General features: G+C 43.4%; 1 protein-coding gene across 23 annotated transcripts; it reads right to left on the bottom strand.

Annotated features, from left to right (window-relative positions):
* Positions 1–1,730: 1,730 nt before the first annotated feature.
* On the bottom strand, positions 1,731–18,838 carry LOC118381583 (ras-related protein Rab-15-like). 23 transcript variants are annotated; one of them, XM_052471431.1, is made up of 15 exons: positions 18,409–18,838; positions 12,509–12,569; positions 11,322–11,382; positions 10,336–10,413; positions 9,975–10,130; positions 6,416–9,356; positions 6,195–6,306; positions 5,937–6,051; positions 5,793–5,848; positions 5,593–5,676; positions 4,756–5,446; positions 4,556–4,639; positions 3,729–3,846; positions 3,529–3,640; positions 1,731–3,496 (listed from the first exon to the last, which is right to left on the bottom strand). In XM_052471431.1, the coding sequence occupies exons 1-6, from the start codon at positions 18,530–18,532 to the stop codon at positions 9,198–9,200; spliced, it is 639 nt and encodes a 212-aa protein (XP_052327391.1). In that variant the 5' UTR covers positions 18,533–18,838; the 3' UTR covers positions 1,731–3,496; positions 3,529–3,640; positions 3,729–3,846; positions 4,556–4,639; positions 4,756–5,446; positions 5,593–5,676; positions 5,793–5,848; positions 5,937–6,051; positions 6,195–6,306; positions 6,416–9,197. The 23 variants fall into 23 exon arrangements, 22 of the variants coding, with proteins under 22 accessions (XP_052327391.1, XP_052327408.1, XP_052327395.1 ...); XM_052471435.1 differs by lacking the exons at positions 1,731–3,496; positions 3,529–3,640; positions 5,593–5,676; positions 5,793–5,848; positions 6,195–6,306 and adding an exon at positions 5,478–5,561 and having other exon boundaries at positions 3,647–3,846; positions 4,756–5,415; positions 6,021–6,051; positions 6,706–9,356; XM_052471448.1 differs by lacking the exons at positions 3,529–3,640; positions 3,729–3,846; positions 4,756–5,446; positions 5,593–5,676 and having other exon boundaries at positions 5,821–6,051.
* Between the last annotated feature and the right edge of the window lie 3,605 nt (positions 18,839–22,443).

The following is a 22,443-nucleotide window of genomic DNA, read 5'->3' as shown; positions in this document are numbered from 1 at the left end:
TGGGATATCAGATGGGTGATTCCCCTCTAATCAGGGACTGATTTAGACCTGGGACACCAGGTGGGGGATTCCCCTCTAATCAGGGACTGATTTAGACCTGGGACATCAGGTGGGCGATTCCCCTCTAATCAGGGACTGATTTAGACCTGGGACACCAGGTGGGTGATATTTAATGATCAGGTAGAACAGAGAACCAGCAGGCTACAGACCTGGTAGGGTCAGAGTTGAATACCCCTGCACTAGAGGATGAGGATCCTCTCTCTCTCAAGCATCTATGTTTCCCTCTGTCTTCACACTAAGCAGAATTGGACCTACTTGAGATATGGTAGCTACTCTCCTAATGGCACCAACTGTGTGTGTGTATGTTTGTGTGTATGTTTGTGTGTGTGTATGAAAGGGGGAGTGGTGTGTGTTTCCGAGACAGAGCGAGAGAGATGCATGGGGGAGAGGGATATTTCAGGTCGGGGAGGGTCTTCTCTATCTCACAGAACTGCTATAGCAGCCCCCCTCTCATTCTCTCACCCAGAGGCGGCAGCTCAGGGTTCTGTGTGATGTGCTCTGATCACTGCTTTCTCTGACACGCCACGCCACGGATTAGACTAGTGGACTAGTTCCCACCAAATTATAGAGAGTACGGTCTCTCCATCTGTGTGTGTGTCTGCCAGAGAGAGAGAGAGAGATGAATAGAGTGAGGAGAGAGTGAAGAGAGAGAGTGAGAGTGAGAGAAGGATAGATGAGAGAGAGTGAGAGAGTGAAGAGAGAGAGAGGAGAAAGAGAGAGGAGAGAGTGAAGAGAGAGAGATGAATAAAGAGTGAAGAGAGAGAGTGAGAGAGAGAGGATACATCCCAATAATATCTCCTTTCTTCTGAAGTGTGTACTCATTCACTACTTCCCCACAAATCTAAAAGCATTGCATTGCTGGTTGCATATTTCTTAGACCATGTATTTCCTTTGAAAGCAGTGAGGGGATTGACCAGGTGCACACGTTGGAGAGGAGGAGAAGATGGAGACGTAACCAGAGAGAGTGGGTGTCACACAGATACAGAGATATATCCCAAAGCTGTCATTTCAGTCAGGTAGACTTCACAGCGATACCTCTGACACATCATCATTATGCAGATTCACGTGTTCGTCATTTAGCAGACGCTCTAATTCAGAGTGATTTACAGGAGTTGACTGCATGCATTTTCCCCATATTTGTTCGCCGTGGGAAAAAAAAGGAACCCGTAAGTAACCCTGGCATTGTAAGCGCCATGCTCTACCAACTGAGCCTCACGGGACACCATAGGCTGCCATTCACCCTCGCTGTCACCTCGGACTGAGGAATCGTTGCTTGTGTTTCGTCGTGATCCTCAGTCTTGCCAGGATAAAATGAAAACAGATTTGGAGTTGAAGGAAAAGATCCTCCTCCTAGAACTACATGTACTTGTAAACCCAAAACAGCCACAACATTCATACGGATACAATTAATTTCAACTTTCAGGTTCTTCCAAGTTCTTTTACGGGGATATATGGACACAACGAGATCATGTGAGGTAAAACATGAGTTATCCAACTATTCCACCTACTGGTAAAAAAAAAAAAAGAGAAGAAGAAGCTAAAATAATTTGATATTCCCGACTACTTTCTGAGACACAGGAGCTGATGTCCTACCGGTCTTTCCATTTTACACCCAGGTCTAAATTAGACCCTGAAACAGGCATCAATAAAAACAACAACAAAACAAGTCATTCATGAAAGCCATTGGGCGCCGAATTCAATCCAATTCATGCTTTATTGATTCCTATTGGTCCATGACATAGGGGTGGCCAATCGTACCCTTTATTCCCCCGTCTATTTCATCAAGTTACCACACAGCATGATGAGTCATACATCTGCCAGTATTTATTCAATAAACATCTTATTACAACGTTGCTCGTTATGTATTTCCAACAAATGTCATTCAAGTAGTCATGATCAAACAGCACAGATATACATTTCATCATTACAGATCATAGTCCTGTATTTCACCATTACAGATCATAGTCCTGTATTTCACCATTACAGATCATAGTCCTGTATTTCACCATTACAGATCATAGTCCTGTATTTCACCATTACAGATCATAGTCCTGTATTTCACCATCACAGATCATAGTCCTGTATTTCACCCTTAGAGATCATAGTCCTGTATTTCACCATCACAGATCATAGTCCTGTATTTCACCCTTAGAGATCATAGTCCTGTATTTCATCATCACAGACCATAGTCCTGTATTTCACCCTTAGAGATCATAGTCCTGTATTTCACCATTACAGATCATAGTCCTGTATTTCACCATTACAGATCATAGTCCTGTATTTCACCATTACAGATCATAGTCCTGTATTTCACCATTACATATCATAGTCCTGTATTTCACCATTACAGATCATAGTCCTGTATTTCACCATTACAGATCATAGTCCTGTATTTCATCATCACAGATCATAGTCCTGTATTTCACCATTACAGATCATAGTCCTGTATTTCATCATCATACAGATCATAGTCCTGTATTTCACCATTACAGATCATAGTCCTGTATTTCACCATTACAGATCATAGTCCTGTATTTCACCATCACAGATCATAGTCCTGTATTTCACCCTTAGAGATCATAGTCCTGTATTTCACCATCACAGATCATAGTCCTGTATTTCACCCTTAGAGATCATAGTCCTGTATTTCATCATCACAGACCATAGTCCTGTATTTCACCCTTAGAGATCATAGTCCTGTATTTCATCATCACAGATCATAGTCCTGTATTTCATCATCACAGATCATAGTCCTGTATTTCACCCTTAGAGATCATAGTCCTGTATTTCATCATCACAGATCATAGTCCTGTATTTCACCATTACAGATCATAGTCCTGTATTTCATCATCACAGATCACAGTCCTGTATTTCACCATTACAGATCATAGTCCTGTATTTCATCATCACAGATCATAGTCCTGTATTTCATCATCACAGATCATAGTCCTGTATTTCATCATCACAGATCATAGTCCTGTATTTCATCATCACAGATCATAGTCCTGTATTTCACCATTACAGATCATAGTCCTGTATTTCACCATTACAGATCATAGTCCTGTATTTCACCCTTAGAGATCATAGTCCTGTATTTCACCATTACAGATCATAGTCCTGTATTTCACCCTTAGAGATCATAGTCCTGTATTTCACCATTACAGATCATAGTCCTGTATTTCATCATCACAGATCATAGTCCTGTATTTCATCATCACAGATCATAGTCCTGTATTTCATCATCACAGATCATAGTCCTGTATTTCACCATTACAGATCATAGTCCTGTATTTCACCATTACAGATCATAGTCCTGTATTTCACCCTTAGAGATCATAGTCCTGTATTTCACCATTACAGATCATAGTCCTGTATTTCATCATCACAGATCATAGTCCTGTATTTCACCATTACAGATCATAGTCCTGTATTTCACCTGTATCTAGAGATCATAGTCCTGTATTTCACCCTTAGAGATCATAGTCCTGTATTTCACCATTACAGATCATAGTCCTGTATTTCACCATCACAGATCATAGTCCTGTATTTCATCATCACAGATCATAGTCCTGTATTTCACCTGTATCTAGAGATCATAGTCCTGTATTTCACCCTTAGAGATCATAGTCCTGTATTTCACCCTTAGAGATCATAGTCCTGTATTTCACCATTACAGATCATAGTCCTGTATTTCACCTGTATCAGAGATCATAGTCCTGTATTTCACCTGTATCAGAGATCATAGTCCTGTATTTCACCCTTAGAGATCATAGTCCTGTATTTCACCTGTATTAGAGATCATAGTCCTGTATTTCACCTGTATTAGAGATCATAGTCCTGTATTTCACCCTTAGAGATCATAGTCCTGTATTTCACCCTTAGAGATCATAGTCCTGTATTTCACCATTAGAGATCATAGTCCTGTATTTCACCATTAGAGATCATAGTCCTGTATTTCACCTGTATCTAGAGATCATAGTCCTGTATTTCACCATTACAGATCATAGTCCTGTATTTCACCATTAGAGATCATATTCCTGTATTTCACCCTTAGAGTTCATAGTCCTGTATCTAGAGATCATAGTCCTGTATTTCACCATTAGAGATCATAGTCCTGTATTTCACCATTAGAGATCATAGTCCTGTATTTCACCCTTAGAGATCATAGTCCTGTATTTCACCCTTAGAGATCATAGTCCTGTATTTCACCATTAGAGATCATAGTCCTGTATTTCACCCTTAGAGATCATAGTCCTGTATTTCACCATTAGAGATCATAGTCCTGTATTTGACCTGTATCAGAGACCATAGTCCTGTATTTCACCTGTATCAGAGATCATAGTCCTGTATTTCACCCTTAGAGATCATAGTCCTGTATTTCACCATTAGAGATCATAGTCCTGTATTTCACCATTAGAGATCATAGTCCTGTATTTCACCCTTAGAGATCATAGTCCTGTATTTCACCCTTAGAGATCATAGTCCTGTATTTCACCCTTAGAGATCATAGTCCTGTATTTCACCATTAGAGATCATAGTCCTGTATTTCACCCTTAGAGATCATAGTCCTGTATTTCACCTGTATCTAGAGATCATAGTCCTGTATTTCACCATTAGAGATCATAGTCCTGTATTTCACCCTTAGAGATCATAGTCCTGTATTTCACCCTTAGAGATCATAGTCCTGTATTTCACCATTAGAGATCATAGTCCTGTATTTCACCTGTATCTAGAGATCATTGTCCTGTATTTCACCATTAGAGATCATAGTCCTGTATTTCACCCTTAGAGATCATAGTCCTGTATTTCATCATTAGAGATCATAGTCCTGTATTTCACCTGTATCTAGAGATCATAGTCCTGTATTTCATCATCACAGATCATAGTCCTGTATTTCACCATTACAGATCATAGTCCTGTATTTCACCATTACAGATCATAGTCCTGTATTTCACCCTTAGAGATCATAGTCCTGTATTTCACCATTACAGATCATAGTCCTGTATTTCATCATCACAGATCATAGTCCTGTATTTCACCATTACAGATCATAGTCCTGTATTTCACCTGTATCTAGAGATCATAGTCCTGTATTTCACCCTTAGAGATCATAGTCCTGTATTTCACCATTACAGATCATAGTCCTGTATTTCACCATCACAGATCATAGTCCTGTATTTCATCATCACAGATCATAGTCCTGTATTTCACCTGTATCTAGAGATCATAGTCCTGTATTTCACCCTTAGAGATCATAGTCCTGTATTTCACCCTTAGAGATCATAGTCCTGTATTTCACCCTTAGAGATCATAGTCCTGTATTTCACCATTACAGATCATAGTCCTGTATTTCACCTGTATCAGAGATCATAGTCCTGTATTTCACCTGTATCAGAGATCATAGTCCTGTATTTCACCCTTAGAGATCATAGTCCTGTATTTCACCATTAGAGATCATAGTCCTGTATTTCACCCTTAGAGATCATAGTCCTGTATTTCACCTGTATCATAGATCATAGTCCTGTATTTCACCATTAGAGATCATAGTCCTGTATTTCACCATTAGAGATCATAGTCCTGTATTTCACCATTAGAGATCATAGTCCTGTATTTCACCTGTATCTAGAGATCATAGTCCTGTATTTCACCCTTAGAGATCATAGTCCTGTATTTCACCCTTAGAGATCATAGTCCTGTATTTCACCCTTAGAGATCATAGTCCTGTATTTCACCCTTAGAGATCATAGTCCTGTATTTCACCCTTAGAGATCATAGTCCTGTATTTCACCTGTATCTAGAGATCATAGTCCTGTATTTCACCATTAGAGATCATAGTCCTGTATTTCACCCTTAGAGATCATAGTCCTGTATTTCACCCTTAGAGATCATAGTCCTGTATTTCACCCTTAGAGATCATAGTCCTGTATTTCACCATTACAGATCATAGTCCTGTATTTCACCTGTATCAGAGATCATAGTCCTGTATTTCACCTGTATCAGAGATCATAGTCCTGTATTTCACCCTTAGAGATCATAGTCCTGTATTTCACCCTTAGAGATCATAGTCCTGTATTTCACCATTAGAGATCATAGTCCTGTATTTCACCCTTAGAGATCATAGTCCTGTATTTCACCCTTAGAGATCATAGTCCTGTATTTCACCCTTAGAGATCATAGTCCTGTATTTCACCATTAGAGATCATAGTCCTGTATTTCACCATTAGAGATCATAGTCCTGTATTTCACCTGTATCTAGAGATCATAGTCCTGTATTTCACCATTAGAGATCATAGTCCTGTATTTCACCCTTAGAGTTCATATTCCTGTATCTAGAGATCATTGTCCTGTATTTCACCATTAGAGATCATAGTCCTGTATTTCACCCTTAGAGATCATAGTCCTGTATTTCACCATTACAGATCATAGTCCTGTATTTCACCATTAGAGATCATATTCCTGTATTTCACCCTTAGAGTTCATAGTCCTGTATCTAGAGATCATAGTCCTGTATTTCACCATTAGAGATCATAGTCCTGTATTTCACCCTTAGAGTTCATAGTCCTGTATCTAGAGATCATTGTCCTGTATTTCACTTGTATCAGAGACCATAGTCCTGTATCTAGAGATCATTGTCCTGTATTTCACCTGTATCAGAGATCATAGTCCTGTATTTCACCATTAGAGATCATAGTCCTGTATTTCACCCTTAGAGATCATAGCCCTGTATTTCACCTGTATCAGAGATCATAGTCCTGTATTTCACCATTAGAGATCATAGTCCTGTATTTCACCCTTAGAGATCATAGTCCTGTATTTCACCTGTATCAGAGATCATAGTCCTGTATTTCACCTGTATCAGAGATCATAGTCCTGTATTTCACCATTAGAGATCATAGTCCTGTATTTCATTCAAAACGACATACCTTATTATCACTTGCACACAAACAGTAGTTTTTGACAGTAGTGGTAGTAACATTGAGTCAGTAGCTGCAGACAGTCGAGGTCAGTCCTATGATAAGTTCCTATAGCCAATCTGGTCAAAAGGCTAAACGAGGGATACAGGGGGTATCATGAACAGTTAAATAATTCACTTCGTTGAAGTTGCAAGACAGAAGAAGATGAGGACGGACGTCGGACACATGACAAATCTCTTGCTGGTCCTTTGCTAGTGTGGATGATACGTTTCTAGGTTTCCATTCGATGGGCTACTCCGGAAACAGCAGCTATCTAGTGGATAATATGTCGTAAACCTGAAGCAAACTAAATATGTCATCATAGATACAATCACAGATGCAATATTTCTAGAGCATCGAAAATTAAAAGTCAACACCTTTTTCCAGGCCTTGTTAATGCTCATAGGTTTAAACTAACATTAAACTAATGTACATGATCATGGAAAGTTGTATTGAGATTTGTAAAGCTTGTAAAGCTAAAACTAAACGGAACATTGTCTGCACTACAAAACGACACCCTATCCCCTATAGTGCAGTAGGTCTGAGCAGAGCCAAGCAGTGTACTATGAAGGGAATAAGGTGTGATTTGAGACTCACTACAGTAGAACAGTGTGTGCAATGTGTCGTGACCCCTTCATCAACAGCTCTGCAGTGTTTCGGCTTCATATAGCAACGCAGCATGTATCAGTAGCACCGTCTGGTGCCGAAATCTATGAACTACAATGCAAAATACCATGAAAAACCACTATGCTTTCTATATACACTAGATGACTGATAAAAGGGCACTGTTTTGAAGCCACCGCGCCTCCATCTTGGTACTCCCCCACCAGTGTAAAAAAATGACCTAGGAAGATATAGAAACGCATTTATAAATGTCTATATTTGTTTTTGCCACATTTATTCTATTACAGACAACTTAAAGCATACTTTTAAATAATATTGTGTGAGCTAAAATACATGTAATTTTGTCCTTGAAGTATTTCAATGAAATACTGTATAATTCCATTAATTCCCAGAGGACTGCTTTTCTGAGGAGAGCCAATATGGCCGACCGGTGACTTCAAAGCATCTCATTGGCCAATACATAGCATTAGCAATCCAGGGTTTACATACATCATTGGTAAAAACCTATCAAACACCAGTACACCACCTACAATGGAAGAAAGGCAATCAGCTACGAGAAGTATCACCCCCCCCCCCACCATATTCCCTACAAAGGGCATCACTTTTGTCACTCTATTCCCGAACAAAGTGCACTACTTTCAAGCAGAGCTCGCATAAGGAATAGGGTGTGATTCAAGACGCAGCCAGATCCAGTCCTTACATAAGGAGAAGTGGCACCCTATTCCCTATATAGTTCCCTACTTCTCTCACCCTATTCCCAGAAGGTTGCGAGTTCAAACCCCCGAGCTGACAAGGTACAAATCTGTCGTTCTGCCCCTGAACAGGCAGTTAACCCACTGTTCCTAGGCCATCATTGAAAATAAGAATGTGTTCTTAACTGACTTGCCTGGTTAAATAAAGGTAAAATTAAAATTAAAAATTAAAATATATAGTTCCCTACTTTTCTCACCCTATTCTCTATATAGTTCCCTATGTTTCTCACCCTATTCCTTATATAGTTCCCTACTTTTTTCACCCTATTCCCTATATAGTTCCCTACTTTTCTCACCCTATTCCCTATATAGTTCCCTACTTTTCTCACCCTATTCCCTATATAGTTCCCTACTTTTCTCACCCTATTCCTCATATAGTTCCCTACTTTTCTCACCCTATTCCCTACTTTTCTCACCCTATTCCCTACTTTTCTCACCCTATTCCCTATATAGTTCCCTACTTTTCTCACCCTATTCCCTATATAGTTCCCTACTTTTCTCACCCTATTCCCTATATATAGTTCCCTACCTTTCTCACCCTATTCCCTATATATAGTTCCCTACTTTTCTCACCCTATTCCCTATATAGTTCCCTACCTTTCTCACCCTATTCCCTATATAGTTCCCTACTTTTCTCACCCTATTCCCTATATAGTTCCCTACTTTTCTCACCCTATTCCCTATATAGTTCCCTACTTTTTCACCCTATTCCCTATATAGTTCCCTACTTTTCTCACCCTATTCCCTATATAGTTCCCTACTTTTCTCACCCTATTCCCTATATAGTTCCCTACTTTTGACCAGGCCCTTAACACCAGCAGCTCTTCTGTGAGGTGGCGGGCCCGTCTGTGATGCCCTCCTCCTCCTCCAGAGCGGTGAGGTTGAGCTCGTCTGTGACCGACGCCCTCAGGAGGTCCAGGTCCTTCTTATTGGCCGACAGGACCTGCTCAGCCAATCGAGTGAAGGACTGGGTGAAGGACAGAAACATGTTTTGCAACACCAATCATTAATTTAACTTTTAGTGCAAATATATATATATATATTACTGTATATATCACCGTATATATGTCACTGTATATATGTCACTATATATAATCACTGTATACAGTGCATTCAGAAAGTATTGCTCCGTTCCGGGTCTTTTTTATTACGAGCCTGTTCTCCCGTCAGCAGATTCCACTGATCAGAAATCTTGCTTGTTTGTTGGTGACCAAATACTTATTTTCCACCATAATTTGAAAATAAATTCATTAAAAATCCTACAATGTGATATTCTGGATTTTGTTTTCTCATTTTGTCTGTCATAGTTGAAGTGTACCTATGATGAAAATTACAGGCCTCTCTCATCTTTTTAAGTGGGTGAACTTGCACAATTGGTGGATGACTAAATACTTTTTTTGCCCCACTGTATATCACTTGGACTCTGGGAGATACAGAATAAGACAAGGTGACTAAGGATGAAATGTTGTTCCATTATATCGTCATCAATAGTTCACATTCCGGTAGTCTGTTTGCCTTTGGTCCTGTGACAGACAGGCAGCCAGCCAGCCGTACAGTGTTTCTACAGGAGCTGTCAGCCACTCACCTCTGTTATGTTATGGTTGGTGAAGGCACTTGTCTCAAAGAAGTCCATCCCATAATCCTTGGCCAGCTTGTTGCCCTGTTCTGTAGCTACCTGCCTCTTCTCCTCCTCGTCTGACTTGTTCCCTATGAGGATCCTCTGGATGTTATCAGGAGCATACTGAGAGGGAGGGAGGGAGGGAGATGGGGAGGGAGATGGGGAGGGAGGGAGGGAGATGGGGAGGGAGGGAGATGGGGAGGGAGGGAGGAAGGGATGGATGGAGAGAGAGAGGGAGAGTCATTCAGTCTGATTTGACAAAAGCACCTTGTGCCGCTATATAAAATAAGTTGGCCTGACCTCTAACCCTTGTTCCCCTTGATCTCACCTCGTCCACATCGCTGGCCCATTTCATGATGTGCTGGAAGGATCGCTCACTTGTGATGTCATAAACCAGGAAGATTCCCTGAAGAGAGGCGAGGAAAGGGTTGGAGATATGGGGAGGGAAGAGGAGAGAAGAGGGTAGGAAATGAGGGACGAGGAGAGAAGATGAGGGGATGGAAGAGGAGAGAGTAGGAGATGAGGGGATGGGAGGAGAGAGTAGGAGATGAGGGGATGGGAGGAGAGAGTAGGAGATGAGGGGATGGGAGGAGAGAGTAGGAGATGAGGGGAGGGAAGAAGAGAGGGTAGAAGATGAGGGGAGGAAAGAGGAGAGGGTAGAAGATGAGGGGAGGGAAGAGGAGAGGGTAGGAGATGAGGGGAGGGAAGAAGAGAGGGTAGAAGATGAGGGGAGGAAAGAGGAGAGGGTAGAAGATGAGGAGAGGGTAGGAGATGAGGGGAGAGAAGAGGAGAGGGTAGGACATGAGGGGAGGGAAGAGGAGAGGGTAGGAGATGAGGGGAGGGAAGAAGAGAGGGTAGGAGATGAGGGGAGGAAAGAGGAGAGGGTAGAAGATGAGGGGAGGGAAGAGGAGAGGGTAGGAGATGAGGGGGGAGAGGAGAGGGTAGGAGATGAGGGAAGGGAAGAGGAGAGGGTAGGAGATGAGGGGGGAGAAGACAAATTGTCAGCTAATTCAGTTATGGTTGTCACAGCAACCCCACGTGGTTTAGAACCCATGGGTGATAAGGGTGGTGAGTGGACAGGAGGAAACTAGCACCAAGAAACTGTGCTACCAACCATAACTACAGTACATATTTGACATACGACTGCAGCTTTAGCTACAAGTGCAATGCATGTTCAGAAGGGAGAGCACCCTCGTCTCCAGGCTAATGACCAGACGGATTAGACTCAAGAAAGAGTGGAGCTACAGTAAAATAATCTTACCTGATCTGACCTCTTACCTACAATATCTTGAGGGAAGAGTAGCGTTACCTTACCTGTGCTCGTCTGTAGTACTGCTTAGTGATGGTCTGATATCTCTCCTGTCCTGCTGTGTCCCTGGAAGAAATCAAATGTCAAACACCGTCTCTTAGAAAATGACAAAACAGGTAGCGAATAGTGATGATATCAGGCAATGTTTCAATACAATGTGGATCTTCGTGAGTTCAAACTTTTTTTAAAATCTTGAGATAAGAGTCCTTCCAGGGCAGGAGGAACTGGTTTAGTGTCCAGTCTGAGTAAACAACAGTATGGGGTAAGACTGAACATCCCTGACAGAATAGCATGGGCTAGGACTGAACATCCCTGACAGAATAGCATGGGCTAAGACTGAACATCCCTGACAGAATAGCATGGGCTAAGACTGAACATCCCTGACAGAATAGCATGGGCTAAGACTGAACATCCCTGACAGAATAGCATGGGAATAGACTGAACATCCCTGACAGAATAGCATGGGCTAAGACTGAACATCCCTGACAGAATAGCATGGGCTAAGACTGAACATCCCTGACAGAATAGCATGGGCTAAGACTGAACATCCCTGACAGAATAGCATGGGCTAAGACTGAACATCCCTGACAGAATAGCATGGGCTAAGACTGAACATCCCTGACAGAATAGCATGGGCTAAGACTGAACATCCCTGACAGAATAGCATGGGCTAAGACTGAACATCCCTGACAGAATAGCATGGGCTAAGACTGAACATCCCTGACAGAATAGCATGGGCTAAGACTGAACATCCCTGACAGAATAGCATGGGCTAAGACTGAACATCCCTGACAGAATAGCATGGGCTAAGACTGAACATCCCTGACAGAATAGCATGGGCTAAGACTGAACATCCCTGACAGAATAGCATGGGCTAAGACTGAACATCCCTGACAGAATAGCATGGGCCAAGACTGAACATCCCTGACAGAATAGCATGGGCTAAGACTGAACATCCCTGACAGAATAGCATGGGCTAAGACTGAACATCCCTGACAGAATAGCATGGGCTAAGACTGAACATCCCTGACAGAATAGCATGGGCTAAGACTGAACATCCCTGACAGAATAGCATGGGCTAAGGCTGAACATCCCTGACATTGAACTAGGACATCCACTATGTTCAAAGGGGTGATTCCCATGTTTGACCTACTTTAGTAGAATGCTCTGGCTGCATGCATTCCCTACTTACCATATCTGTATCCTAACTTTGATGCCATCTATCTCCAGTGTCTTCATTTTAAAATCGACTCCTGCAAAAAAAGAGAAGAGTCAAATATTGTGAATATGAAAACCTCTTGATTAATTCATCCTATTTCATGTGTGGAGAGGTAAGGTGATGCCGAGAGGAGGCTAGCGAGGCGAAGACAGTCCTGCTGTTTTTCTCCTCAAGGTACCTTTTATCTCAGTTTCGTACAGCTTTTTAACAGCAAAGATACTGAGAGCCATTTTATCCCATATATATCAGACCTTTTTAAAATGACGACTGAATAATGCTCCTTTAAAGATATAGAGCTAATGGTGATGGATCAGTGAGATGAACTTAGTTTAGACCTGGATCGATCACAGGGGGGGTACTGGAGGGGAGGAGGGAGAAGAGGGAGAGGACTGGGTAGCAAAGCAAGAGGTTTTTTAACCTGTGTAGATGGGCACTCTTGTGAACCACCAGAGAAAGAGGGAGGGAGGGAGGCAGAGACAGACAGACAGACAGACAGACAGACAGACAGACAGACAGACAGACAGACAGACAGACAGAGACAGACAGACAGACAGACAGACGAGAGAGCTAATAAGCAAGAGAGAAACTGAGAGAAAAACAGAGAGATCGAGGGAGAGAGGTGGGTTATGCTCCAATGATCTATGGCCAGACAGCAGCATGGAGAGGCCCAGAGAGACTGACATGTCAGGCCAATCAGAACACTGAGTTACTGTATATAAGAGCCATTGTAGGCCGTCATTGTAAATAAGAATTTGTTCTTAACTGACTTGACTAGTTAAATAAAGGTTAAATAAATTAAATACATTAATAAAATACTACGGGTATAGTGTATATTATACTATATATTATACTATACAGTACTATACCTGTTTGTGTAGTTTCTAAACAGACTACTAGATGAATACTATGGAGGTAAACAGACTGTCGGGTATACTGTATATTATACTATATATTATACTATACAGTACTATACCTGTTTGTGTAGTTTCTAAACAGACTACTAGATGAATACTATGGAGGTAAACAGACTGTCGGGTATACTGTATATTATACTATATATTATACTATACAGTACTATACCTGTTTGTGTAGTTTCTAAACAGACTACTAGATGAATACTATGGAGGTAAACAGACATGGCATTTAAACAACACAACAATCCCAGATAAACCAATAACCAGCTCTAACCGATGAGACCAACCCCCCCTGCAGCTAAAATACCATTACTCAGTATGTTGGGCTCCACTCTACTCCGCTGTAGGGTAAACTGTGGCAAATCAATACTCAGTCCCTCCGATTCTCAGACTCAAACACTGAGAGAGACGCGAGTCATCCGTGTTTTTCTTCAGTTATATTCCTCTACTGAGCCTGAGCGTGCTCTCCCATGAGCCTTTAGCGTGCTCTCCCATGAGCCTTTAGCGTGCTCTCCCATGAGCCTTTAGCGTGCTCTCCCATGAGCCTTTAGCGTGCTCTCCCATGAGAATGAGCAGAGTAGATTACAGAAATACTGCTCTTGAACTGCAGTGTGTTCTCCTGATAAGGGCCTTGGCACTTTAACCTATCTGTAGACACGCTGTCAGACCCTCAGACTTAACCAGTGACATGCCCTTTAACCTATCTGTAGACACGCTGTCAGACCCTCAGACTTAACCAGTGACATGCCCTTTAACCTATCTGTAGACACGCTGTCAGACCCTCAGACTTAACCAGTGACATGCCCTTTAACCTATCTGTAGACACGCTGTCAGACCCTCAGACTTAACCAGTGACATGCCCTTTAACCTATCTGTAGACACGCTGACAGGCCCTCAGACTTAACCAGTGACATGCCCTTTAACCTATCTGTAGACACGCTGTCAGACCCTCAGACTTAACCAGTGACATGCCCTTTAACCTATCTGTAGACACGCTGTCAGACCCTCAGACTTAACCAGTGACATGCCCTTTAACCTATCTGTAGACACGCTGTCAGACCCTCAGACTTAACCAGTGACATGCCCTTTAACCTATCTGTAGACCTGTCAGTGGCCCTTTAACCTGATATCAGACCAGTGACATTTACCTGTCTGTTGAATGGACCCTCAGACTGGGTAACCTCTGACATGCCCTTTAACCTATCTGTAGACACGCTGTCAGACCCTCTGAGACTTAACCAGTGACATGCCCTCTATCTGTAGACACGCTGACTCAGACCCTCAGACTTAACCAGTGACATGGGCCCTTTAACCTATCTGTAGACACGCTGTCTGACCCTGGGTCCTCTGACCAGTGGTCCTTTAACCTATCCTCTGACACGCTCTCTGACTGGGTCCTCAGTGACATGCCCTTTAACCTATCTGTAGACACGGTCAGACCCTCAGACTCAACCAGTGACATGCCCTTTAACCTGATCTGTGACACGCTGTCAGACCCTCAGACTGAACCAGTGACATGCCCTTTAACCTATCTGTAGACACGCTGATGACCCTCAGACTTAACCAGTGATGCCCTTTAACCTATCTGATAGACACGCTGTCAGACCCTCAGACTTAACCAGTGACATGGTTAACCTATCTGTAGACACGCTGTCAGACCCTCAGACTCAACCAGTGACATGCCCTTTAACCTATCTGTAGACACGCTGTCAGACCCTTAGACTTAACCAGTGACATGCCCTTTAACCTATCTGTAGAGCCTGTCACTGATATACTACAGTATTTACCTTGTGTGTTGAATGGGCCCTCTGACTGGGTCCTCTGACTGGGCCCTCTGACTGGGCCCTCTGACTGGGTCCTCTGACTGGGCCCTCTGACTGGGTCCTCTGACTGGGCCCTCTGACTGGGTCCTCTGACTGGGTCCTCTGACTGGGCCCTCTGACTGGGCCCTCTGACTGGGTCCTCTGACTGGGTCCTCACTGGGTGACTGCCCTCTGACAGCCCTCTGACTGGGTTCTCTGACTGGGTGATGAAAGTGCACAGTGATGAAGCCCTCTGACTGGGCCCTCTGACTGGGTCCTCTGACTGGGCCCTCTGACTGGGCCCTCTGACTGGGCCCTCTGACTGGGCCCTCTGACTGGGTTCTCTGACTGGGCCCTCTGACTGGGCCCTCTGACTGGGCCCTCTGACTGGGCTCTCTGACTGGGTCCTCTGACTGGGCCCTCTGACTGGGCCCTCTGACTGGGCCCTCTGACTGGGCCCTCTGACTGGGCCCTCTGACTGGGCCCTCTGACTGGGTCCTCTGACTGGGCCCTCTGACTGGGTCCTCTGACTGGGTCCTCTGACTGGGTCCTCTGACTGGGTTCTCTGACTGGGGTGATGAGCTTCACAGGGTGGTGAAAGAGCACGGTGATGACCTTCACAGGGTGATGAGCTTCACAGGGTGATGAAAGAGCACGGTGATGACCTTCACAGGGTGGTGAAAGTGCACGGTGATGAACTTCACAGGGTGGTGAAAGTGCACGGTGATGACCTTCACAGGGTGATGAGCTTCACAGGGTGATGAAAGAGCACGGTGATGACCTTCACAGGGTGATGAGCTTCACAGGGTGATGAAAGAGCACGGTGATGACCTTCACATGGTGGTGAAAGTGCACGGTGATGACCTTCACAGGGTGGTGAAAGTGCACGGTGATGACCTTCACAGGGTGGTGAAAGTGCACGGTGATGAACTTCACAGGGTGGTGAAAGTGCACGGTGATGACCTTCACAGGGTGGTGAAAGTGCACGGTGATGACCTTCACAGGGTGGTGAAAGTGCACGGTGATGAACTTCACAGGGTGATGAACTTCACAGGGTGGTGAGCTTCACAGGGTGGTGAGCTTCACAGGGTGGTGAAAGTGCACAGTGATAAGCTTGATACTCCTTTCCAATAAATATTGAGGGTCTTATTCTGGTGACATGATGATCGATGCTTGAGATTGGTAAAGGGAGGAAGAAGGCTGCCCTGAGAGAGAGAGATTGGTAAAGGGGGTAAGAAGGCTGCCCTGAGAGAGAGAGCTTGGTAAAGGAGGAAGAAGGCTGACCTGAGAGAGAGATTGGTAAAGGAGGAAGAAGGCTGTCCTGAGAGAGAGATTGGTAAAGGGGGGAAGAAGGCTGTCCTGAGAGAGAGATTGGTAAAGGAGGAAGAAGGCTGTCCTGAGAGAGAGATTGGTAAAGGGGGAAGAAGGCTGTCCTGAGAGAGAGATTGGTAAAGGGGGAAGAAGGCTGTCCTGAGAGAGAGATTGGTAAAGGGGGGAAGAAGGCTGTCCTGAGAGAGATTGGTAAAGGGGGAAGAAGGCTGCCCTGAGAGAGAGATTGGTAAAGGGGGAAGAAGGCTGTCCTGAGAGAGATTGGTAAAGGGGGGAAGAAGGCTGCCCTGAGAGAGAGATTGGTAAAGGGGGGAAGAAGGCTGTCCTGAGAGAGAGAGCTTGGTAAAGGGGGTAAGAAGGCTGCCCTGAGAGAGATTGGTAAAGGGGGGAAGAAGGCTGTCCTGAGAGAGAGATTGGTAAAGGGGGAAGAAGGCTGTCCTGAGAGAGAGATTGGTAAAGGGGGGAAGAAGGCTGTCCTGAGAGAGAGATTGGTAGAGGGGGGAAGAAGGCTGTCCTGAGAGAGAGATTGGTAGAGGGGGGAAGAAGGCTGTCCTGAGAGAGATTGGTAAAGGGGGAAGAAGGCCATCCTGAGAGAGATTGGTAAAGGGGGGAAGAAGGCTGCCCTGATAGAGATTGGTTTCAAGCTCCAGAGTGGTGCAGTGATATAAGACACTGCATCTCAATGCAAGAAGCATCACTGCAGTACCTGGTTCAAATCCACACTGCATCACATCTGGCTGTGATTGGGAGCAGTAGAGATCCCGTAGAGCAGTGCACAATTGGCCCAGTGCCGTAAGGGGTAGGCTGTCATTGTAAATAAGAATTTGTTCTTAACTAACTTGCCTAGTTAAATAAAGGGGGGAGGAAAGCTGTCCTGATAGCTAATTTCACTGGCCTCAATAAGAAAGCTGTAGATGTACTGAATTCTAACTAGTGAAAAGCATTATGACTGTCCATATTAACTCTATTGGCCGAGCCTGGCTGGTTGAGTCCATAGGCTACTTACTGCGTTAATGTTTTCTCTATACAAGGTGGAAGAGGGGAAATTAGACGATTTTCTGCTGTAAATACTTGTATGTGTTGTAATATTAATTCGAGCTACTTGTGATATGAATGTTATGGCAGCACGGTAAAAGGGTTATACAGGATTATAACCCACATAAAAAGTTTCATTCCACTTTAGTTCATTTTGCACATTTTTCCAGTAGAGGAAGCACTATGACTGTGACACATGTGCCCCAAATCTTTCTGACAGTTGCTAACATTTTTACGTTAACATGTATTGTGTTGCATTTTGTTATTTTCAAAATTGAATATTGTGTTTATAGTTTGCATATCGCAACTATAGTAGCATTCCATTTATCACAGGATCCAGGTAGCAACTGTGGCTCTTTTAATTACGCTACTGGACTTCGTATGAACAGTTTTATCTTTTGCCAACAGTTTTATCTTTTGCCAAGTGGATGCCCTCACAAGTGGTTATTTTAATTTGTCCTGCACCTGTCCTTTTGTTTTCGATTTAAATAAGCTATTTATTATTTTAATCCGAGTTTAGAGCTGAATAACAATGCAAATATATAGTGCCTTGAAATAGAGAGTGCCAAATAAATGTAATACAATAGGCTATTTGTAAATGTATAATATCAAATTGCGAACAACATTCTGCACAAAGGAAGTGTAGGCCGTACATAATAATATAATTTCAATAAGCTAATGATATAGCACCAGTAGCATATTCCATAAGACTATTTAGCCGAGAGATAATCAGATCGTATTAGGTGTATTCTGATTTCCTCAAATAATGCATGCATTAAAGAAGCGGTCTTACCGATTGTGGAGATGTGAGACGGGTGAAATTCGTTGTCCGTGAATCTGCATAATAAACATGTTTTCCCAACCCCCGAATCACCGAGAAGCAGGAGTCGGAAGAGCACATCATATTGCTTAGCCATAACGTCTTAGAAATAAGAACAGCAAGCCAGCTAACTCAGCAACGAATTACCAAACCCAACACACCTACAACCCAGCCCATATCTACCCTAAACCTAACCCACCTACAACCCAGCCCATGTCTGCCCAAAATATAAAGTAGTGTTCTAATTTTCTTTCGAAAAACGGGAGAGAAAGCTCGAACCTCTCTTTTCTTCTATCAAACCAGGAGCGGTCTCTTTTGGGAACAAAGAGTAGTTACATGAGAAGGGACCTGATTCCCTCCATCCACAGCCCTCGTCTCCTTTCTGATGGGCGCGGTGACGGGGGATGCGCGCTCCGCAGCATCCTATTTCCTCTCTCGATAGTACCGTCAACGCACGAGGATGGGGTCAAATCCGGTTTCAAAAGTCTAACGGGCACTAGATAGAGCGCGCGAGCAATATGAACCATTGCGTGAGTAAACATTGAAGCTGTGTTCGACTATCCATACTAACATACTGTATACTACATACTTAATCAGTATATACACTACGTAGTGTAACGACCCTGCCGCACGAGCATGCTTTTGCGGCGCAGTTGATAGCGCGCCAGGCCTCGGGCTCAAAGGTCGAGGGTTCGAGACCTGCTACCTGCCTGTTTTATTACAATATTTACTAGTTTATTTTAGTACACTGTCAAAGAACAGTATCCTTTCAGTTGAGCGTACTAGCTCTTCGCCTGTCTACCGGAAGTTGATGCTGTTGCTACGCAACCTCTTGCTAGCTAGTTAGCATAACAAATGACTAGTTAGACATTTTACGACTTTGGGTGTGGAGTGCCAGAGTGCACGTGTAAACTCAGAGCATTGGCAGAATGTCCTTTTCCCCATTTTCTTAAAATCTGAAAACGATTTGAAGCTACCACCATTTCCAGAAGAACTGCATTATGGGCCCCAAAGTACGGAAATAGTGTCCTCTGTGTGTATACTTCATATTTTGGCGATGTACAACATCCGGGAACTTTTGGCATACTAACTATATCCATACTGTGACCAATAAGTGTAACAGACTAACTTTACGTCCGTCCCCTCGCCCATACCCGGGCGCGAACCAGAGACCATCGACAACAGTCACCCTCGAAGCATCGTTTACCCATCGCTCCACAAAAGCCGCGGCCCTTGCAGAGCAAGGGGAACTACTACTTCAAGGTCTCAGAGCAAGTGACGTAACCGATTGAAACGCTATTTAGCGCGCACCGCTAACTAAGCTAGCCGTTTCACATCCGTTACACTCACCCCCATTTTGACCTTCCTCCTTTTTCCGCAGCAACCAGTAATCCGGGTCAACAGCATCAATGTAACAGTATAATTTTAAACCGTCCCCTCGCCCATACCCGGGCGCGAACCAGGGACCTTCTGCACACATCGACAACAGTCACCCACGAAGCATCGTTACCCATCGCTCCACAAAAGCCGCGGCTCTTGCAGAGCAAGGGGAACTACTACTTCAAGGTCTCAGAGCAAGTGACGTAACCAATTGAAACGCTATTTAGCGCGCACCGCTAACTAAGCTAGCCGTTTCACATCCGTTACATAAGCATACTATATACTCAAATTCACGTCACAAATTGTACGGTTAGTGCGGTTAGTATGTGTATTTGAACACACTTTGAGTCTAGAGAGAAGAAAATGGTCGAGCAAGTGCAAATTAAACTTAAGAGCTTGCAAGTGTGACTTTGAGCGAGCAGAACATCATTGTCAGAGACCCCCCCCCAAAATATGTTAAAGCAATAGTCACTTGTCATTGTCAAGTTTTTGCTCTAAATTTCAAATTCGTCTCTCTCAAATTTTTGCACCTTTGGGTTTGGATTTCAGACTGATGGCGGTGGGGCTTAAAGGTGGGCACTTGTCTAGAAACATTCAATTGGTCACTTTCACTGGAGTGATGGACGAAGTAACAAGTAACTGGCAAGTCCAGTGTTGTGATTGACTCTCACGAGCCTTTTGTTTGCGATGCATTGCAGTACCGTCTGTTTAGCTAGCTAGCTCGCCGGTTTGAGTAGAAAGCCTAAGATGTTTATAACTATCCCATCAATCTCATTGTTCTGTCTGTGAGTAAGCGCTGAACAATTTATGAAACCCAGCAGCTTGATAACCAAATTAATTGGCAAATACATTCTAATAGGTATCCAAAACCTTGAGTGGAATTTACAAGCTAAAATTAGCTAGCTTATTACTTGTCAGCCAGCAACATTTGTCTGTAAAATGAAAAGCAGACAGTCAAGCAAACACCATAAAACAAGTTCCTCTAATTGCAGGCAGGAGCTCATATTTATTGTATTAAGCCCAATGAGCATCGTTACCCATCGCTGCACAAAAGCCGCGGCCCTTGCAGAGCAAGGGGAACTACTACTTCAAGGTCTCAGAGCAAGTGACGTAACCGATTGAAACGCTATTTAGCGCACACCGCTAACTAAGCTAGCCGTTTCACATCCGTTACACATACAGCACATGGGGGGGTTAGCTCCCTGAGGTACATCCCACTGGGTGTAATGGATGTGAAACGGCTAGCTTAGTTAGCGGTGCGCGGTCCCTGGTTCGCGTCCGGGTATGGGCGAGGGGACGGTCTAAAGTTATACTGTTACACACGCAGCACATGGGGGATTTTGAATGGAACTCACTAAGGGGAGAATCTGCTACCTGCTGCAAGTTCATTCAGTGCATAATCAGTCCCTAATAATAGAATGTAAACCGATATGATAAACCAACTCAGCAGGCTAACTAACATGTTAGCATCAGCTTTATTCAACAAATGCATTTGCATGTACAGGAATTTGACTCTGTGAAATGGTGCTGCCACAATAAACAGAATATAGAGATGATAGACAGAATATACAGACAAACCATTATATCGTATTTACCAGTCAAAAGTCTGGTCTGCTGATGCAGCACTCCGTCACTCTCAAATAGCCCTTACTAAACCCGGCGGTGTGTTGGGTCATTGTACTGTTGAAAAGGCCAGCATCCCAGAGAAGCCTCTTCACTGTTGACGTTGAGACTGGTGTTTTGCGGGTACTGTTTAATGAAGCTGCCAGTTGAGGACTTGTGAGGCGTCACTTGTCCTCTGGCTCAGTTGTGCACCGGGGCCTCCCACTCCTCTTTCTATTCTGGTTTGAGACAGTTTGCTCTGTTCTGTGAAGGAAGTAGTACATATCGTTGTATGAGATCTTCAGTTTATTGGAAATGTCTTGCATGGAATAGTCTTAATTTCTCAGAACAAGAATAGACTGATGAGTCGATTTCGAGCCTGTAATCGAACCCACAAATGCTGATTCTCCAGACACTAATCTAAAGAAGGCCAGTTTTATTGCTTCTTTTAAGCAGAACAACAGTTTTCAGCTCTGCTAACAAAATTACAAAAGGGTTTTCTAATGATCAATTAACCTTTTAAAATTATTAACTTGGATTAGCTAACACAATGTGCCATTGGAACACAGGAGTGATGATTGCTGATAATGGGCCTCTGTGCGCCTATGTAGATATTCCATTAAATATCAGCCATTTCCAGCTACAATAGTCATTTACAACATTAACAATGTCTACACTGTATTTCTGATCAAATTTATGTTATTTTAATGGATAACAAATGTGCTTTTCTTTCAAAAACAAGGACATTTCTAAGTGACCCCAAACTTCTGAACGGTAGTGTAAATATGAGAGGAGTAAAGCCGTATGTAAACATGATTAACGTGACTAGTGTTCCATTATTAAAGTGACCAGTGATTCCATGTCTATGTATATAGGGCAGCAGCCTCTAAGGTGCAGGGTTGAGTAACCGGGTAGTAGCTGGCTAGTGATGGCTATTTAACAGTCTGATGGCCTTTTTCAGTCTCTCGGTCCCAGCTTTGATAAACCTGTACTGACCTTGCCTTGTGGATGGTAACGGGGTGAACA

Source organism: Oncorhynchus keta, chromosome 19 (assembly GCF_023373465.1).
Source record: "Oncorhynchus keta strain PuntledgeMale-10-30-2019 chromosome 19, Oket_V2, whole genome shotgun sequence".
NCBI lineage: Eukaryota > Metazoa > Chordata > Actinopteri > Salmoniformes > Salmonidae > Oncorhynchus > Oncorhynchus keta.
The sequence above is the reverse complement of the archived record's forward strand: the minus strand, read 5'-3'. Positions and strand labels throughout refer to the sequence as shown.